The sequence below is a fragment of the Carassius gibelio genome, chromosome B15 (assembly GCF_023724105.1).
Source record: "Carassius gibelio isolate Cgi1373 ecotype wild population from Czech Republic chromosome B15, carGib1.2-hapl.c, whole genome shotgun sequence".
NCBI lineage: Eukaryota > Metazoa > Chordata > Actinopteri > Cypriniformes > Cyprinidae > Carassius > Carassius gibelio.
The window spans coordinates 22,842,830-22,860,979 of NC_068410.1; the positions used below are offsets into that span (position 1 = coordinate 22,842,830).

Below are 18,150 nucleotides of genomic sequence, written 5' to 3' on the forward strand. Positions count from 1 at the left end.
ACCCTGCTTTCCAAGATATCGGCATCGGTTGTCAAAAAAAATAAAAATAAATTATATATATATATATATATATATATATATATATATATATATATATATATATATATATATACACACATTTCGGTCTACCACTAATCCATACTAATGTAATCAGACACATTTATACATATCTATTTGCTAAACGGAACCAAACTTGATTATATTATTTTTTTTTTTTTTAGAGATAAACCTAAAGCTTTCTCATAATTCACTAGTCTAAAAGATCAGAATGGGAGAAAATAAGGGGTAAAAAATGGGAGTATGTGAGAGCGAGGGTCCAGGAGCAGACTGTGGGAGTGTGTATACTGCTAGCGTGATTTTGGCTCTTTTTTCTGGTCAGCTGATGTGGAGGGCGGGTGCTGATTGGTGCGTCCAGCTGTGCACAGCTGCAGCTGATCTGTGTGAGACAATGTTGTCAGTGTTTGTGGCGCTCCACTTCTCCAGAAAGAGAGAGCGTGTGTGTGTGTGTGTGTGTGTGTCGTTTTGGAAGACGCTCACAGGATGTTAGTGGATTTGCAGAGGCAGACCTGGCCAGGCAGACAGATACAGCTGGGGACAGAATGCCAGGAGAAGACGATGAGAGGGCACACACTTACTGGACTTATTCAACATGATCATGAGACTTTACTTTAGTCTAATTCTGATCTTAAACCTTAAAAAGTAATTTTATTATTTTTGATGACCCCAAACTAGTTCTAGCTGTGAACCATTTAAACTAAGCTAGCGTTCACTCTAAGAAGTGATTCTTCGGCGGATACAGCTTCAGGTTGGAATCCCCTGAAGCTCTATGCTGGTTTTGGGATCTTCAGGCATGGGCTGTACCACCAGTCTGCTACACTCCATAATGAGAAGAAACCATTCACACATGTTTTCCAACCAGAAGGAACAACTTCTCTTGGAAATCACTGCACCAGAAGAGGGGATGGTCACCAGTGAACCCGTTATCATAATGGTAACCAGAGCTTCTTACCTCCCAATATTTGATGAATGCAGCAATTACTGGAACCTTCCAGAATTCTAAAAGATTTCAAAACTGCATATTTTGGAATTAGAATGGAATTTGCATGCTTAGTTCTTCACTCTCAAATTTTCACTATAACTCTGACATACAACACTTATTGATTTAATGAAATTTTGTTTTACATTTAACATGTAGTTTTATGTATAGAATCATTTTTTTCTTCAGTAGTTAAGTTTTGTTTTGTTTTTTTTATTGGACATATGTATTCAAAATTTTTTGCATCCATAAAGTCATGGAAAGTGATGTATCTCATTAAGCAGAGCTCAACTGACTGATTTGTAACTATATCCTAGCCCAGCTCAGTATATAAGGTTGTAATTCCTAAGTTTAGGATGTTGAGGCCTGTTCTTTGTATGTGGACAACTGCATTTAAATAGATGTGTCATCATGAGCTCAAATCTGCTTAGGATCAAGTTTATTGAACATAAACAGGAGAACCAGTGATACTGGACATCTGCTCCAGTCACTGTGCCATTCCTACAAGAGCAACAATGAGAGTTTAACATTAGTATATATTTAATTTGTTAAAGTAATGTTTTAAAGAGGAATCTGAATCTTGCGTGCATTGCAACATTTACAAAATCATTTGTAAAGCACAACCTGCCATTATACATTTAACATGTCTAAGTATAACACATAAAACCTGTGCTAAAATACAAAAGCATGAATAAAACATTGTGAAATGAAAAAATAAATAAATAAATAAAACACAATGTATTCTAATTTTACTTCCTACCATCTTCTTTTTTGTTTGCTTTTTTGATATAAAGTCCAGAAATTCTGCATAACCTCTCATTACCTGGTTAACTGGTAATGGGTTATGTGATTTACAATAGTTTTACATAGTAGCAAGTCTCACCAACTAATCACAGTAGTTCTGTGTTTTTTAGTGTTATTAGATGTGCTTTTTACACTTTATTTAAATAAAGTGTCCTTATTGCAGTGTAATTATACATTTAAGTACTGAGTAATATTAATTAACTACATGTATTTACGGTTAAGGTTAGTTGCGTGTACTTATGTATAGCTTATTGTTATTACTATAGTAAGAACATGTAACGTGTAACAAGCACAACATAAATAAAGTGTTCAATTATCTAAGACAGCTCAGTCCAGATGTTCCTGTGCCAAACCTAATGATCTAAATTGGAATTAGCTTTATCATGTTAACAGATGCTAGATGCTAACATGCTAGTGCATTCCACATTATAGTGTTTCATGTATCTGTCCATCTAGTCTTGTGTGTATGAGAGGTTTAGAAAAGAGTTGGGGAGGGTTTGATCCAGCATGCAGACCTGTTTCTGACCGACAGAGAGCAGAAGTAGTGCAGCAGGCACACCCATGGGAACTTAAACTCCTGGAAAAATGTTGGGATCTTTGGGAAAAACCGAGCAACAGCTGTGCTTATGTTTTGTAGGGACAGATCTGAGATCTGGAGGCACGAGAGAGCGAGTGACCCACGCTGTGTTTCATTTACTATGTTTAAGTTGATATGGCTCATTCTCAGTCTAATGAGTAAGAATACATGTCAACTGTTGCAGTGATTTTCCATGCAGGTCAACAGAAAAAGAAAAAAACAAGCCTGAAAACAGCTCTACATCTGGAGTTACTTATGCCTTCATTCATTTCATCATTTTGCTTTTTTCTCCTATTGCTCTGTTCTTCTAAGAGGGCGTTTAGAAAAAATGATTATGTTTCAGCCACAGAACTGCAAATATACATTCAAGATAACTGATTGTTTTCTCTGACACTTTAAAAAGTCTAAAAATATAAGTGTTTTTACCTTATCAAGTGTTGCTCTTCAAAATCCTTCACTGCTGCTCAAAAGTGTTCATGGTGGGATGAAATGATTATACACTGAAGGTTTTTCATCTTGGGAGAATGTATATTGTCATTGTCATGTTAAAAAAAGGAGGGAATGAGGAGAGGGTAGCATCTTTTGTTTCCGTTTTTTCAATTACATCACGTAGTGGTGTGTAAATTCATGACAGCATTGATAAAGCACGTGCTACCACCTAACATTTAGTTTGGGAACCAGGCACTTCTGACTGTCCTCCTCTAGCAACACCATACCATTTCAGATGATTTACTGCATCTCATGAGACCAGAGCATGGATTCTATCATTTGAGTACTGTGAATAATGATAACAAGTCTATATTTTTTTAAAATACTTTACTGTTCTTTGGCTACAAACAGTCACTCTTTTCATATATTTTGCTTGCTATGAGACACCTGACTGGTATTTCTCCTGCTCTTTTTCTAGTAAAAATCACTCTCACAAAATGAAAGCTTAACATGAAGATCAGATTGCGCAATGAAATAAGTCTCTTTACAAATTTCCCCCAATTGCTTCTATTACTTCTAAAACGTACTCTCCTGAATACTTTTGACATGCTTCTTTTCTGGTAACTGATCAATCAGGCTTTCTAGAATATCATATCTCCAAAAAACCCTCTTTGAAGTAAAGAGCAATTGCTGAATTTATGGTCAGCTATTATATATAGTTTCAGCATGTTAATTGATATGATAATTTTAATATCCTATAAAATGCTTACTGCAGAGCAAGCGCTACTGCCAATAGATACACAGCCATGCTGCTATAAGCTTGAATGTTACATTAATCCCATATTGGATCTAGACAAGTGGAGCTGGGGGAGGTGGAGGGTTTCAGTCTCTGATGTCCACTTACAGCCAACACTGAACCGGGGTATTTAAATATTGAGTAAACCAGGGCTCGCAAAATCGCAAAAAGCGTGCACAGAGAGCCACATTTCAGACAGTGAGAATACACAGAATTGATTCCTCTTTCGTGTATCCTTGCATCTGAATGAACACTGTACAGTAGCTCGAGGAGCAAATGACAGAGACAGTGGGGGTGGCGTCAGGCCTGGGAGAGCCGTTTATTAACAGAAAAATAACCAAAACAAGAAATAAAAGTGTCCAAAGGGGAAATTGTCCAACACGAACAGGGAATCTAGTGTCCTCTTTGTGCTGCGGGGTATTTGAAGGCCAGGTAGTGTTCAGGAAGGAAGGGTAATGCTAGCACGATTTGATTTGAACGATTTGAGCACGATTTAAACCCAATTGTAACCACTCTTAAGTTTCTTTGCTTTGGGAAAGCTAGTGTGTCTTCAACATAGTGATAACACTCATTGCCTTCTCTAGTGCAGCTCAACCAGGTCTCGCCCCATTTGTTGTAGTTTTTGAAAAGTGATTTCTGATAAATAAATTATCTCCTTTTGAATTGGACTTTGAGCTTTGTAACTGGAGATCTTTTTTTATGATCAAACAGCAACATTACAGAATAACTAAAGTTGAAAATGTGGAAATGCATGATAGCACCCCTTTAAAGGGCCAGCAGCCTATAAATACCTGCTGTTCCATAAGCGCCACCTGCTGTCAGAGAGTGACATTTGCATCTCATTCACAAAGCATGAATCAAACCATTCTGTTTTTGCTTCAAATGTGGAAATTATACAGTCTAATTGCAATCTAAATAGCATGTATGTAGCATCTTTTTTTGGATCATTATTAAAATGCAGTGGCTGCCTCATCTGGAAAATTACCTCATCTGTTACCACTGTTGGGAACGTTACTTTAAAAAAGTAATTAGTTATAGTTACTCACTACTTGTTCCAAAAATTAACTGCGTTAGTAACTGAATTACTCTATGATAAAAGTAACTTGTTACCAGGGAAAGTAACTATTTGCATTACTGTAAAAAAAAATATATATTTTTTTTTGCAGTTTTCACAAGTCAGTTAAAATGAGTAGAACAGAGAGGTGTTCGTACATAACTTTCAATATTTATTGCACGTCAACAGACAGCAAGAGTTTTATCTTGCACTTCAAGTATTATCTTAGTAAGAAAAGTGTTTTTGGCCACTATCTTTGTAGATGCATATCACACATTACATGCACATTCTTGCCTTTGACCACAGTGAATTTGAAGTAGAGCTTATATCTCTACCTTGAAAATGCCAACTTTTCATCGGATTGCTCCTGACTCGCCATCTCTGCTGCAGCTGCGAATCTCTGTGTGTGTGTGTGTGTGTGTGTGTGTGTGTGTGTTTGGCGCCGCTGGCGCTGCCGCGTGTGCCGGCATGTTTGTAAAAACACTGGCTCTGATTGGCTACCATGAAACACATGACTCTGCCTTAGCCAATCATAATCACTTATTTCGTTATTAACCCACCTGCTCACTCGCTGTGTGAGCCAGGGGTGCGCTTGGATTAAATAGTTTATTAAATCAATGCATAGTAACGCACCGCATTTAACGTTCAGTAACGTTAACAGCGTTGTAACGATGGGAAAAGTAATTAGTTAGATTACCCCATTACTGAAAAAATAACGTCCTTACCTAACGCCGTTCTTTTAAACACTGTCTGTTACGCAAAATATATGATAATGATGCAATATGATCTGAGTTGTGGGTTTTGTGATCCGCTGCACCCCTCTCTACTTGTTATTTGAAGATAAATAGCCACAGGCAGGACACCCAACCATCGTGGTGTGTGTCTGGCTGCTTGATTGATCCTATCAGTAAGATATGCATGTGTAAGTGCGCACTGCCGATACAGTCCAAATTAATGTGCCAAATATATGTCAAAGTGGGGAAAAAATCAACACAGCTTACAGGCAGACAGAGAGAGTAGAGCGAGTAATGACTGACAGCGAAAGTTGTGTGTGTTTTTAGGCCATGCTCGCTGAAGAAAAAGCATGTGAGAGTGGGGTTAATGGTCTAAATGAACATGGGTTGACATAAAAAAGTAGCAGTTTTACCATTTAAATAAGGAAGTTAAGTCCGCTGTGTTTCACTGCCACAGCTAACACCATAACTATCATCTTTGCATAAAATAAAGAAGACTTACAGTAAGCACGGTTCATGCACGAAAGCAATGTTGTAAGGACGAACTGAACTCTTATGTAGGCCTTATGCTGCAGATGTTTCCCCTAATTAAACTTAAAAAAAAATGCTGAAAAGTTCAGAGCCTCACAATGTACAGTATGGCTAATGTGTTAATAATCTTTGTTACATGGCTCCATGAAATGCTTGATTCTGATTGGTCAGTCATGAAGGACAGGTCTCTAGTCTCTACAAACACAACTACAGTAGTACCATATTGCATCTCACCTATAGACTGTATTGGAAATTTAACAATTCCTGATTGTCTTTTCTTACCATAAATGTATTGGACCATTGGAGATAATTCCTTTCGCAGTTTATCATCTTTAGTTTCTAGGCCATCCCGTAAGTGAGCATCACCGTGGTTCCCCTCCACAAAAACCCAATAGGACTTTTCCTTTGGAAAAAAAGCTCTGTGGACAACAAAATTGCATCAATATAAAAATGTAAAACCTAAATAGAATCAGCAGAAGTAAAAAGTAGGGCTGGGTAATTTAACGTGTTATTATTGTGTTAACCCATTAAATTATTAATGCCGAAAATTATTTTATCGCGTGTTAACGCAATTTTTTATTATTATGAAAGTCTGTTGCTCACTGGCTCTGAATACACATCCAGAGAAATCATGGGTCACAGGAGTGGATGCTCCTGATCAAATTATTTAAGCTAAGCATCAGAATTCACAAGTCACTGTTATTTTTAACAGAAAAGAATGCAACAAGCTCGTAATCATTATTTTTTAAGTCGTAAATAGGAAGTTATATAGAATAATTGTACGTGAAGACAGCAGAGAAGCGCTCTCGCTCAACACAGTGGAGTGCATTATTTAGTTAACTTTACAGTGTATTATTTTGAGACATATGGAACACGGTAACACACGTCCCTCTCACAATATATTGCTTTACATCTATCGCTTTTGCCGCTCAGAAACTTTTAAATGAAAAAAGTGCACAATACACTACTTTTGAATGCATCATTAGTTTTGTGCATAACGATGAGATTTATTGTGCTAAGACAGTAATTTGCGATAACAAAATTTAATCATTGCCCAGCACTAATAAAAAGCTAAATGTAGACTATAACCAATCTATTAAGCAAGTGTTCCAGTCTTTAAGAGACATTTTTACTGAAAGTTTGAGTTAGACTAGTTTTTAAGAGCATGACGAGGCCTTTAAAGCATGCTAGGGAGTAGATGTGTTAACCCGTTCGATCTGATGATGTTTAAAAGACGCATTTAACTGCTTTTTCAAGACAAAAGCTTTAAAAGCACGATTGGGCATCACTGATGACAGAGAATAAATTGTGAAGATATCTTGAGCTTGAGTTCACCACAGACCTTACGTCAGGCATTTAACCAAAACCCCATTGACTTTGGGACGAGGGAACTGGAAGTGGTAGCGGTAAAATGCAGCTCGTTTCTGGGTTTTGGCTTACAAAAATACATCATGCCTACAACACTCTGTTGGCCAGCCAGCACACAGCATCAGTCTCTCTCTCTCTACTCTACACTCGAAGATACACACAGCTGTCATTACACTACTTCCATCTACTCTCTGATAATATAAAAACACATTTGGACTCAAATAAACCCTGAGTGAGCCATGCACTTTTGATGTATGTGTTTTACACCCATTGTCGCTCTCCATCTGTCTCTGCTGCTGAAGTCACATGTCACTGCAGGTCTCCTTCCCCTCGACCACGTGCTCCGTCTGACAGGTTTCACTTGCTCTCAGCAAAGTTCTGCTTCTCTCGCTAAAGTCAGCGCTCTGTGACCTCTGCATATCAGCGCGGACACGCGAACTCATGCATAATTATGAGTTTTAAGAGTAAAATCACTTTTCGGAAGAAGACAAAAAGCAGGCGGGTGCGGGCGGACTGCAATCGAGTGAGCTGTGTATGTATTTCATCTTTCTGAATGTAATATTCATTTCTGATGTGTGTTTGCACTCGCGTCAGGCTGTTGCATTTTGAAGTTAACCCAACATCTGATGCTCTCGTATGGTTTAGATTTGCCTACAATTACAGTTTGCTTTTGAGAAATTTCTGTCTTCTGGCAGTTCTCTTTATTTCTTTTATAAAAGGTGTGAGTGCTGTTGGTTCTTCTTTTATTCAGTGTTTGAGTATAACTGGTGAATTATAGATGAGCATTGTGTTTATTGTTTCTTTAACATACATGCCGTTGGCTGATGGACAATCATATTTTTGGTTCATGGAGAGAGACTTTCCTCTGTTGTGTTACTAATAGGGATTGTTTCTCGTTCTCCAAAGCCTGACTGTACGGAGGATAATATTGTCTTGACGATGAGATTATGAGATTATTTTTGTGGATATCGTTCCCAAGCAACCGCTAGCCACATTCATAATTCACTAATTTGCTAAATTAACGTATCCGTTATTATATACTCTGATATAAGTGTCACAATCTAAATATAATGTAAAAATAAAGTGTCAATTTAATTAAATGTAGTTGATTCCAGTGGAGATAATACTGGTAATTATTATTTTATATGTTCTTACACATTTCATATAATATATTGAAATAAAATTTATCATGAATGTTGAAAAAAAAAAATCTTGCATCACAAGAAAAAAAAAACTAGTTGTTGTAGGGCTGCACAATTAACCCCTTACTAGTAACCCCCCTTTTTTGGCATGGAGACCGAAATTACATACCCAAAATAAAAATGTTTCTGCTCATGATTCTTTCTGACTAGATAAATAATCAACCTTTGCTCACAAAGCTGACACTTTAAAGTTTACTGTTCAGGAATCAGAATCACTCAGATTGTTATGATAATAGAGATATATAAGCTCAAACATAAAAACAAAAATAAAAATATTAAAAACATATGTTTTAAATGTATTTAAAAAAATGTTGATGTAGGAAATGAGTTTGAAAACACAGTGTAGCTAAGGCCACAAGTCTTCCAAGACTTCATAAAAAATTTCATAATCGAATCTGTAAAACTGTGAATTTTATGAAATATTTTCTAAGGCCATGTCATGTGTGTTTTTAGAGAAGGCTAATCAGATTGATTTATGGCCCTTGTCATCTCTGTAAGATCTCACATGTAAACATGTGTATGTTTCACTGTTGAAAACTGCCCGAATCATGATTGTATTGTTCTCACCAAACGGTTCTTTCACACCTCCGCCAAGTATGACACATTATCCGCATTATTCTTTTATCATTATTCTTTTGTTTTAATTCCACCTTTATTAGCCTTGATTGTGGTTTTTCAGGCTTTACAAAGCAACAAAGCAGCGATCTCACTTCAGTCTCTCTTTGCATTTAGCCCTTATTTATCAAAAGTCTTACTATAAAAATACAACAAAACATTTTCTTACGACCTTACGTGAATTATTGAGACAAAAATGCATTGTGAAGAAGAAAAGCACCTGCTATTAGTAGCATTGGTGCTAACGTTAGCATCAAGCTACATCTGACAATTTATGAAATTATTAGTACACTTTTACTCAAAACTCACTTTAAACCCCGATCGAGTGTTTATAATAACTTCCTTTAGCGATCAGGGGTGGAATTTGGTCGTTTACTGTTGTAAAAATATGTTATTTGTAGCCTTTTTCATCGCTGCACAAGTTAGCATTTCCGATGTACATTTTCGATTTTTTTTATAAAAACGCCCCAGATCTCAAGAAATTCTCATACCAAGCTTTACTATCGTAATCGCGGGTTTATTATTCGGATATTTTGTGTGTACAGAGGTGTTTCAGTGTTGTTTTGGCCAGATAACTACCCGGAAGTGTGCAGGAAGCATGTGACACGATGGGGCGGTGTCCAGATATGAAACTCTAGATTGACGTTTGAAAGACCCAATCAGAGTCTGAGTCACACACCGCACGAGCTGCCGGCACAGCAAACACATACACAGATCGCTGGGAGAGGCTATTTATCATCTGATCGCGTAAATCCGTGGAAAATGAATAGAAATGACGATTCTGTCTGAAGAAATATGAAGTAAACATCAGTAAATATATCCATATATCTCCGCAGATATGCATCTTTTGTCTATAAATCCTTATTGACGCTGTTCAGTGAGTCTATGTGAACACAAATAAACCGCTCTTGACGTGACTGAAAATGAGTGAGTTGTGAATTTCTATTCAAAATGTGGCATAATACGGATTTATTATTTTGCACTCCTGACATAAATCACTAAATATCTGTCACTGCAACAATGTTTTATCAAAATATTGGTCAAATATCGAATCTTGAGTCTTTAAACTTTCCATTGATGCACAGTTTGTCCAGATGAAGTAAGACAGTGATGTTTAATGTGCTGTGAAAGTGAAACAATAATAAACTGGGGCCGTCAGCGATGTTTGCACGCAAAGGGGTTAATCACATTTCTAATCGCGATTACAATGGATGCCACAATTACGTAATCATTCAACATGGCAATTAATCATTCAGAGGCCATTTATGATCTTCTTAAGATATGATTTTAGTCATATCTTTTATTTTAGTATAACATTATAATACCATTCATATTTATACTTTTTTTTATTTAAAGAAGAAGCCAATCTGATGTATATCTGACAATTGGGGCTTAATACTATACTGTAGAAAAGCACTAAAGGTTTTTCAGTGTTTTCAGCTTGTTTATTTTCATGTAAAAATACGGCATGCAGTTGCATCAAACAATGGTATAAACATCATTCAGTGTAAATTGTGATAATTGTAATTAATAATCGCAATTTCAAGGGAATAATCGACCATTATGTTTTTTGTCATAATCTTGCAGCCCTAAATTCTTGTAAAATTCATAATTTCAAATAATCTATTTAAGTTATAAAAAGGGGGTAAATGTATAACATATTAAACCACGGTACCATACAAAACTTATACATTTAGATGCATGCAACTTAGGTGCATTTGTGCACATTCATTCATTAATGAGAAGTTACTGATCTGATATATGGTTTTAGGTATATAAAAAAAAATGTATATATATATTTAAAATGAAAATTTTCTTATAATGCAGTCAATTACAAAATATTTCGACTAGTTTGTTTATTAATTAGGGAATTACTGATTTTTTTACACCTGAGAAGAGATGCATGCTGAAACAACATACAGAACTACCAAATTTTGCTAGGTGTTTGATTGCATCATAATAATTTATTTCTCTGGACATATGTACTTTAACTGACAGTTACCACTGAAAAGCTACTATTAAATATATTGTTGAAACTTCATTTTCTGTAACGTTGCATTGCAACCATTTATATCGTGAAAAGCACTATACAAATAAACTTGAATTTAATTTATTTTTTACCATATCAACTGCATAATCAAACAAATAAAAATACATCTTTTTTAATTTTCTTAATATAGATGTATATGCATTTTTTTTTTGACTCACAGAACAGGTTTAAAAATGTAGGTTTTATATATACTTCCAAATAAACAACATGATAGACATCTTGAGATTACAGTTCTGTCATTGCACACGTTTCAGACTGCGTTGTCAGTTTGATTTCTCCTGTTTAAAGCCGATTTATAACTGAAGGCACTGATATTAACCGCTGCTGTCAGTGTCTGACGTGGGTATGCTGGTTTATTTGGGAAAAAGAGATTTAAAAGGGTTTTTACTTCATGAAAAAAAATCAGTATATAAAAATTTTTTTATGTTTTTTTGTTTGTTTGTTTTTTGAGAGCTTTTCACTTCGTAAAAGTGCGAGGAGCTAGGCACAGTCCGAAGGGAAGGAGCGTGTATTGATATGCTTCTCCCTCTCCTCACTTGTGAGAGGATCTCCTTTAAACGTATCATGCTGAATGAACATTTCATCAATGCTAACTGTTAACTAGCTGCTTATTAGTGTGCCCATTATTAACATATTGGCTGTTTGTACCTGTAAAGCATGATCATATTCTACATCACTAATCTTACCCAATACCTAAAGTTAACAACTACCTTACTAACTATTAATAAGCAGCAGATTATGAGTTTATTGAGGCCAGAGTTAATGGTTTGTTAATAGCAAGAATTGGATTAAAGTGTGACCAAATAAAGCAGTAATGATCACGAGAAATCATGAGTGTGTTTAGGTCCTAGTCAGATAGCCTGCATGACAAATAAAAATCATAAACACAGTGAATTACTCTAATATCATTTCATTTCAGACGCATGAGGAGTAACTGTATGTTTCTGGGAGTCAGCATCACAGATGAGCTCTCCTGGTGCCTCTGCTTTCGGCTCGACTCGTAGTCGTTCAGTTGAAGCATTAGTCGACTAATCGCATGTTTATTAAGAATCCATTTAAATCATTATAATGAGCGTTTTAGTTGCCTGCATTGCTTAATATGCGCTCTTATACACGCATAAAGCTTTCCACAGCACACTGGCAGAAGTAATGATTATGAATGTGTCAGGGAAAAACAGTAAGGAGGCCGCATTAACGTTTTAATACTTAGATAAACTAGTGCTTTCTTTGTTTTCGGTTTAAGAGATGAATTGGGCGACACTGACTCATCGCCTCCGCAGTAGTGGACGTGCCTGTATGCATCTTTCAGACAGATACATCATCTGAGAATATCTGTTTCCATTTGAATCGGTTCATTTATAAACAGACATTTCACTCTCTATAGATATATATTATAATGTCTGTAAGGCAAAGATACACATGGAGTTTCTAAAGTTCATAGAGACCGAGACAGCAGAAAGCGCATGGTGTTTGCATTCATTATTGTACAAAAGCGCGGTATTGTGAGCGCACACAAATAAACGCAGTCTTCACAGATTGGAAAGATGTAGTACACCTATATGAGCAAAACTGAGGGAGTATTTTAAGAGTAAGTGATCCATCCTGCAGACCGTTAATGATCTGTCCATCACCCACTGTGTGACTTCAGTGGATTTTTACTAATTATTTCTGTGACTAAGCGACTAATAACATTGTGGTTGACTAACGATTAGTTGACTATTAGGGGACAGCCCCAGAGAAGACTACAGAGAGCTGACCTTCCTCAGAAGTGGTCGGTCATCTTTCACAGATGTGCTGTGAAGAGCATCTTATTTGATGACAGTCAAGTCCGGTGCAAAGCTGACAAAAAGCCCTTCAGCGTGTTGTAAAAACAGCACAGGAGATTGTTGGCACTGAACTGCCATCTCTTGAACAGTTTCAAGCTGCTTTCGATGTACTGAAAGATAACTTTTCCCAGACTCCATAAACACGCTGCGTAATCTCCTCATTCTGAGTTCACTTCTCGTTTATCATCTACAGTATGCTATGTTATTGACGTGTAGTATTGTTTACTACTATATGCATCTCACTTTAACACAAACACTGTATATGGCATTTCGTCATATCGACATCAAAAGAAAATGAGTTTGTGATAATGAGAAGACAACTTTTATTTAATTGATATATTATGTGAAAATTAAGTTGTGATCACAAAAGTATAAGAAAGAAAAAAATAAAGAAAAATAACCAAATCCCAAGGCCTCTTAGAGCTTCTGTAAACTGTAAGGATGTCTGTTTCAGTTCCAGGTAAAGTTTTCTGTCTGCTTTAGTTTTCAGTTATCTGCCACACATATTCCCGTCAGATAGTCTCACAGAGAGCTGTTTGGGTTTGCTTGGGGGGCATGCATGCTCTCGTTCCCGTCCACATTCCCAATCCTGCACCACTGGGTTACTGATGATGATCCATTATCAACCCAGATTGGGTTAAATCAACCCAGCTTCCTCACCCAGCAGTCTCAGCTCAGCGTTTGGGTTGAAAAATTAACTCATAAAACATAAGGGGGAATTGTCTGGATGATGGTTCTCGATCCTTGTTGTAATTGCTGCAGTAATTTCACCTGAGTGACAGCTTGCTTTAGAGGACAGCCCTCATACTTCAGAGAAGTGGCATGTTAATGTTTTGATTAAAGATTTGGAAGGAGTGTTTTATTTTTAATAAAAGGTACCTGTTGAAAAGGTAGTTTTAACTAATAGTTTCCATCTGCTGTGTTGAGGCTTACAGTTTCTCCCATTGGTTATATGATGGGTCTTTTGTTATTCTGGCTCATTGATCATCATCTTTCCATTTCATTATGTTTGTGATTAAAATGGCTACACTTATAGATATATATAAATATTTTTTACCACAAAGAAAAAATGAACTGTTTTATTATTCGTAATGTTGGGGACAGGGTTGAACAGCTTCTGTTTCTGGTGGGTGTTAAGAAGTGATTACAAGTGACCAGAAGTGAAATCAGATTAGACACTTCCTTCCAAAACTCTTCTTTTGACTGTCACGGTACATTTTGAACGTCTCCTTTGTCTCACAAACCAGTTTAAGGTCTTGGATTCTCAGCTAATGAGCTGATGACTTAGAAACCACTGCTTTAAATATTGTCTTTTCCCACACTCTGCATCTCATATTTTCATGATTGTGAAACCCTTGGGGTTTGTTTTTAAAGAAAACACTGAAATGTCACATTACTGTAACTACAAGATTGCTTCTTGTGTGTCATGGTATTGTTGTGAACATGCGGTGAATACTGACACGGAAGAGAAGAAATTGTTGTATAAAGCCATTATTTTTGTTTCAAAGGGAACCGAAGCACTGCTTATCACCTGAAACACAACCGTGTGCTGGTGAAGGATGGTGGTTTTCTGGGGAACTGGTCAGGGTAGAAGGACATATCCTTGATGAACACATGATCCCGAGAGCTAATGACCCTACAGATGAGACAAACCAAGAGTAGTTTAGGGCTTGTGTGGCCCGGTCAGAGAGCAGACTGGAACCCAATCAAACATGACCTGAAAATGTCTGTGTCTGCTCAACCTGACACAGCAGAAGAGGATCTGAAACAAAGCATGAATCAGTCCGTGTCATCTTGGGTACTTTCTGAATGGACAATGTGATTTCCCTTTATAGAGCACACACAACCTTACAGTTCAGTTTATATGCACAAGGGTTGATCTGTTTACAGTGGGTTTTTTAGTTGAGAAATCTGGGAAGAGCATCGCTCATGTCCTTTCATCAGTCAGTCTACTGAATCTTTGCACTTATAAACATTGTTTCAGGTTCATATTTGACTGATGTGAAGGATGTTTTCCATGCGTGTAGCTTTATTCTGAAGTGGATTTAATTCCACTTTAAACCTTCACCATCAGAAGTTTTGTGAAGTATAGTATTTTTATTTATTTCATTACTTTTGGTCATTGGTTGCATTGTTGTGCCTGAAACAAAGGGACCAGTAATGTGTTGCTGGTTACCCTGATTTATGCTCTTCATCATCAAAGATGAAGCAAGCGCATACAAAGATACATCTAAAGGGGTCATATGGCGAGGCTAAAAATCACTTTATTTGGTGTATTTGGTGAATGCAATGTGTTTAGGGTTCACTATCACACTGACACTAGCTTTTATGTGTAGGGTTCTTCATATTTTACACTATTGTTTCTCCTCTATGCCCCGCCTTCTGAAACACATTGATTTTTACAAAGCTCATCGTTCTGAAAAGCGAGGTGTGCTCTGATTGGCTAGCTGTCCAGTGCATTGTGATTGGCTGAATACCTCAAGCATGTGACGGAAATGTTACGCCCCTCACCATATTTAGAAACACACAGCATCTCCACGACACGGCGTCGGAGGAAACAAAACCACAGCCAGAATAAAAGTTACGCTCTCTTTCTTTCCGTGAACATCTGGGCGGTGTTATGCAAATCTTCCCACATAGTGATGTAGAGATGTGGGGGCGTGTTTAAACGAAGAAGTCTTGGACGAATCTTAACTGTTATAAAGAATATCTCTTTGGGTTTGAGACTTGACAGATCTTATCTATGCTCTAAGAGTTTGTAACACTCCAGAGAGAAAGGAAAACTTGAAATCGCATCAGCTGACCCCTCTAAGCAGTTTTAACACTCGGTACAAATGTAAAATCAGTGTCACTGACACTCTTGCATTCTGTTATTGTTGGTGATGATGTTTTTCTCTGTATGTCCCAGCATGAGAAGCCCAAACTGATCGACCCTCTGGACTACGAGGCGGTGATTTCGGAGCTGGAGCCTGAGCTCAGAGAAGATCCTCTTCAAGATCTCCTGTTGTTCCCAGACCTCGACTTCACCGTGAGTGCCTCGCTCTCTCTTCGTGTGCGAGTGTTTGCCTGTGCGGATCTGTGGCATCCACGCATTCACATCTCACGATGATGTGTGTGTGTTTCTGACATTCAGAAAGTGCTCTAAAAAAGGGTCTTTTTTGAAAGGTGTGGGAATGTACAAAGAGTCATGAAGTAAGTGTTGAATGACTGCGTGCATGCGTTAAAACTGAAAACAGCCGAGGTCTTTCTGACCACATCCTCTTTCACAGATCTGGGCTTAACATTGCACAAATATAAATACGGCTAGTGCGACTTCTGAGTGGGCACACACTAACATAACACCTCGTATTACTGTGTTCATGATGAAAGATGGAGAAAGACAGGCCAACAAATCCAAATCAGCAATCAAGCTAAATAATCCAGAGAAACCGGCAGTAGATACAGTGAATATACACACACACAAGCGTTAATAAATGAATTCCAGATGCAGCGTATCTCGAGTCCACGTCAGATGTGATTGGGACCTCTTCTGGTGGACGGTGGAACTGTTGCTGTGGATATATCACAACTTGTGTTATATTTTTGGAGACTGATGGACATGGTCACTATAAACAGTCATTGTGTGGAAAGTACTGCGTAATTTTCCAAAATAAAAGCACATGTGGTTGGGGAAGCTACATCTTCCCCGACCGCACATCTTCATTAAAGCAGAGCCTCTAAGGTTGGGAAAGAAAATACCAAAAAAAAAAAAACTTCTTGCGGTTGACTGGGGAAGAGATGAGAGACCTTTTTTTAAATGAATGTCAATGGAGGGAGGAGAGACTTTAATACGCTGAATATACTCTCAGATTATGTTCATATCTTTTTGAAGTGCTTTTTTAAGTCACAGATAATTTAGAGTCAGGTAGAATTCAGTTGTTAGCACTTCATTTCTGTGATATGCTCAAACAGCAGGCTCATTTGAGATGAGTAATGTTGCTCTGATGTCATGCTGACATACGCAGAAAACTCGAGAGACGGCTGAGCCAGATGTTGTAGTCTTTCCTCTGACTGCACTAACTATAGGCACCATAGGAAATGACTTGCTGACGACAGAAACTTTGGTTTATCTTCGATACACAGTGTATGCCAGTCCAGGTTATCAAAACCTAGGGTCACAAGCATCATAAAGGTGTCAATCCATATGAATGGAGAAGCAGTTGCTTTATATGATTAACAGATTTAAAGTGCATTAGAAAGGCAAAGACTAAGTCATGTTTTATGTGTGATTGATTGATGTCTTCTGATTGGTTATCGAGGCACATGTGACCCCAGCCGGTCATTACACTTTCTCCAGTCGCTGAAGTTGTCTCTCCATAATACGAACATCTCTGATTTAACTACTGGCTTGAAAATGGGCCGCACTCTCTCTCTGGCAAGAAATAAAGGTGAATAAAACAAAAGATAAATTAACTCTATGTCTCGTACTAGAGAGAGGTGTGAACGCTTGCAGAGTGAGAACAAATTAGTTTGAGACCGCAATCACATAAAAGCACAAATAGAAGTGGAAAGTTCTGTGGGTGTTTTACTGACAATGTGCAAAGTAAAGAAAACAGATGCAGATCCGTTCCATAATGACCAACACAATCCACCAAGAGCAGCGCTAATTAGCTCGAGCCAACAATCATGTGTGTGTAATCTGCTAACAACCCATGCACAAATGGGTTAAAATGTGCTTTTTGGGGGGCACTTAGTAATGGCGTAAATACTGACTGGTGGTAAATGATTTATTGAAATACTCTCCTCTCATAAATATTGCATCTGAAAGGTAAACTCCTACAAATGCATATGCAATAAGGCAGAGTGCAGAAATAAGTATGTCTACTCCCTTTCTTTGCTCATTTCTCAGCGTGTCTTTAGTAAATCCTAACATTCGTTTTTTTATGTGTTTTATGCTTTCCACAATAACAGTTCTGCCAGCAGCTCTACAGACTGAGCACAAATACAGGCCTAATAGAAAATAACAATCATAATGTATTTCCACATGGTATATTGTGCTACAATGTTGCACTTTTGTCCGTGTTGCTTTGCTTTTAGTGTGCTGCAGTGAAAAGACAGTTGTGCTGAGCAGCTTTTTCAAAGTTAACAG

The 18,150-nt window shown here is 37.4% G+C and overlaps 1 protein-coding gene across 6 annotated transcripts in view; it reads left to right on the top strand.

The window, feature by feature from the left end:
* The window catches only part of dock10 (dedicator of cytokinesis 10), a 111,837-nt gene that overhangs the window by 45,599 nt on the left and 48,088 nt on the right, over window positions 1–18,150 (top strand). For 3 of the 6 annotated variants that reach the window (XM_052577139.1, XM_052577140.1, XM_052577135.1), the window contains exons 1-2: window positions 556–991; window positions 15,931–16,050. In XM_052577139.1, coding sequence (XP_052433099.1) covers window positions 827–991; window positions 15,931–16,050 — 285 coding nt within the window. In that variant the 5' untranslated portion in view covers window positions 556–826. Of the gene's footprint in view, window positions 1–439; window positions 992–7,689; window positions 7,862–15,930; window positions 16,051–18,150 lie in introns of those variants that run through there. The other 3 variants (XM_052577136.1, XM_052577138.1, XM_052577137.1) reach the window with 3 other exon arrangements.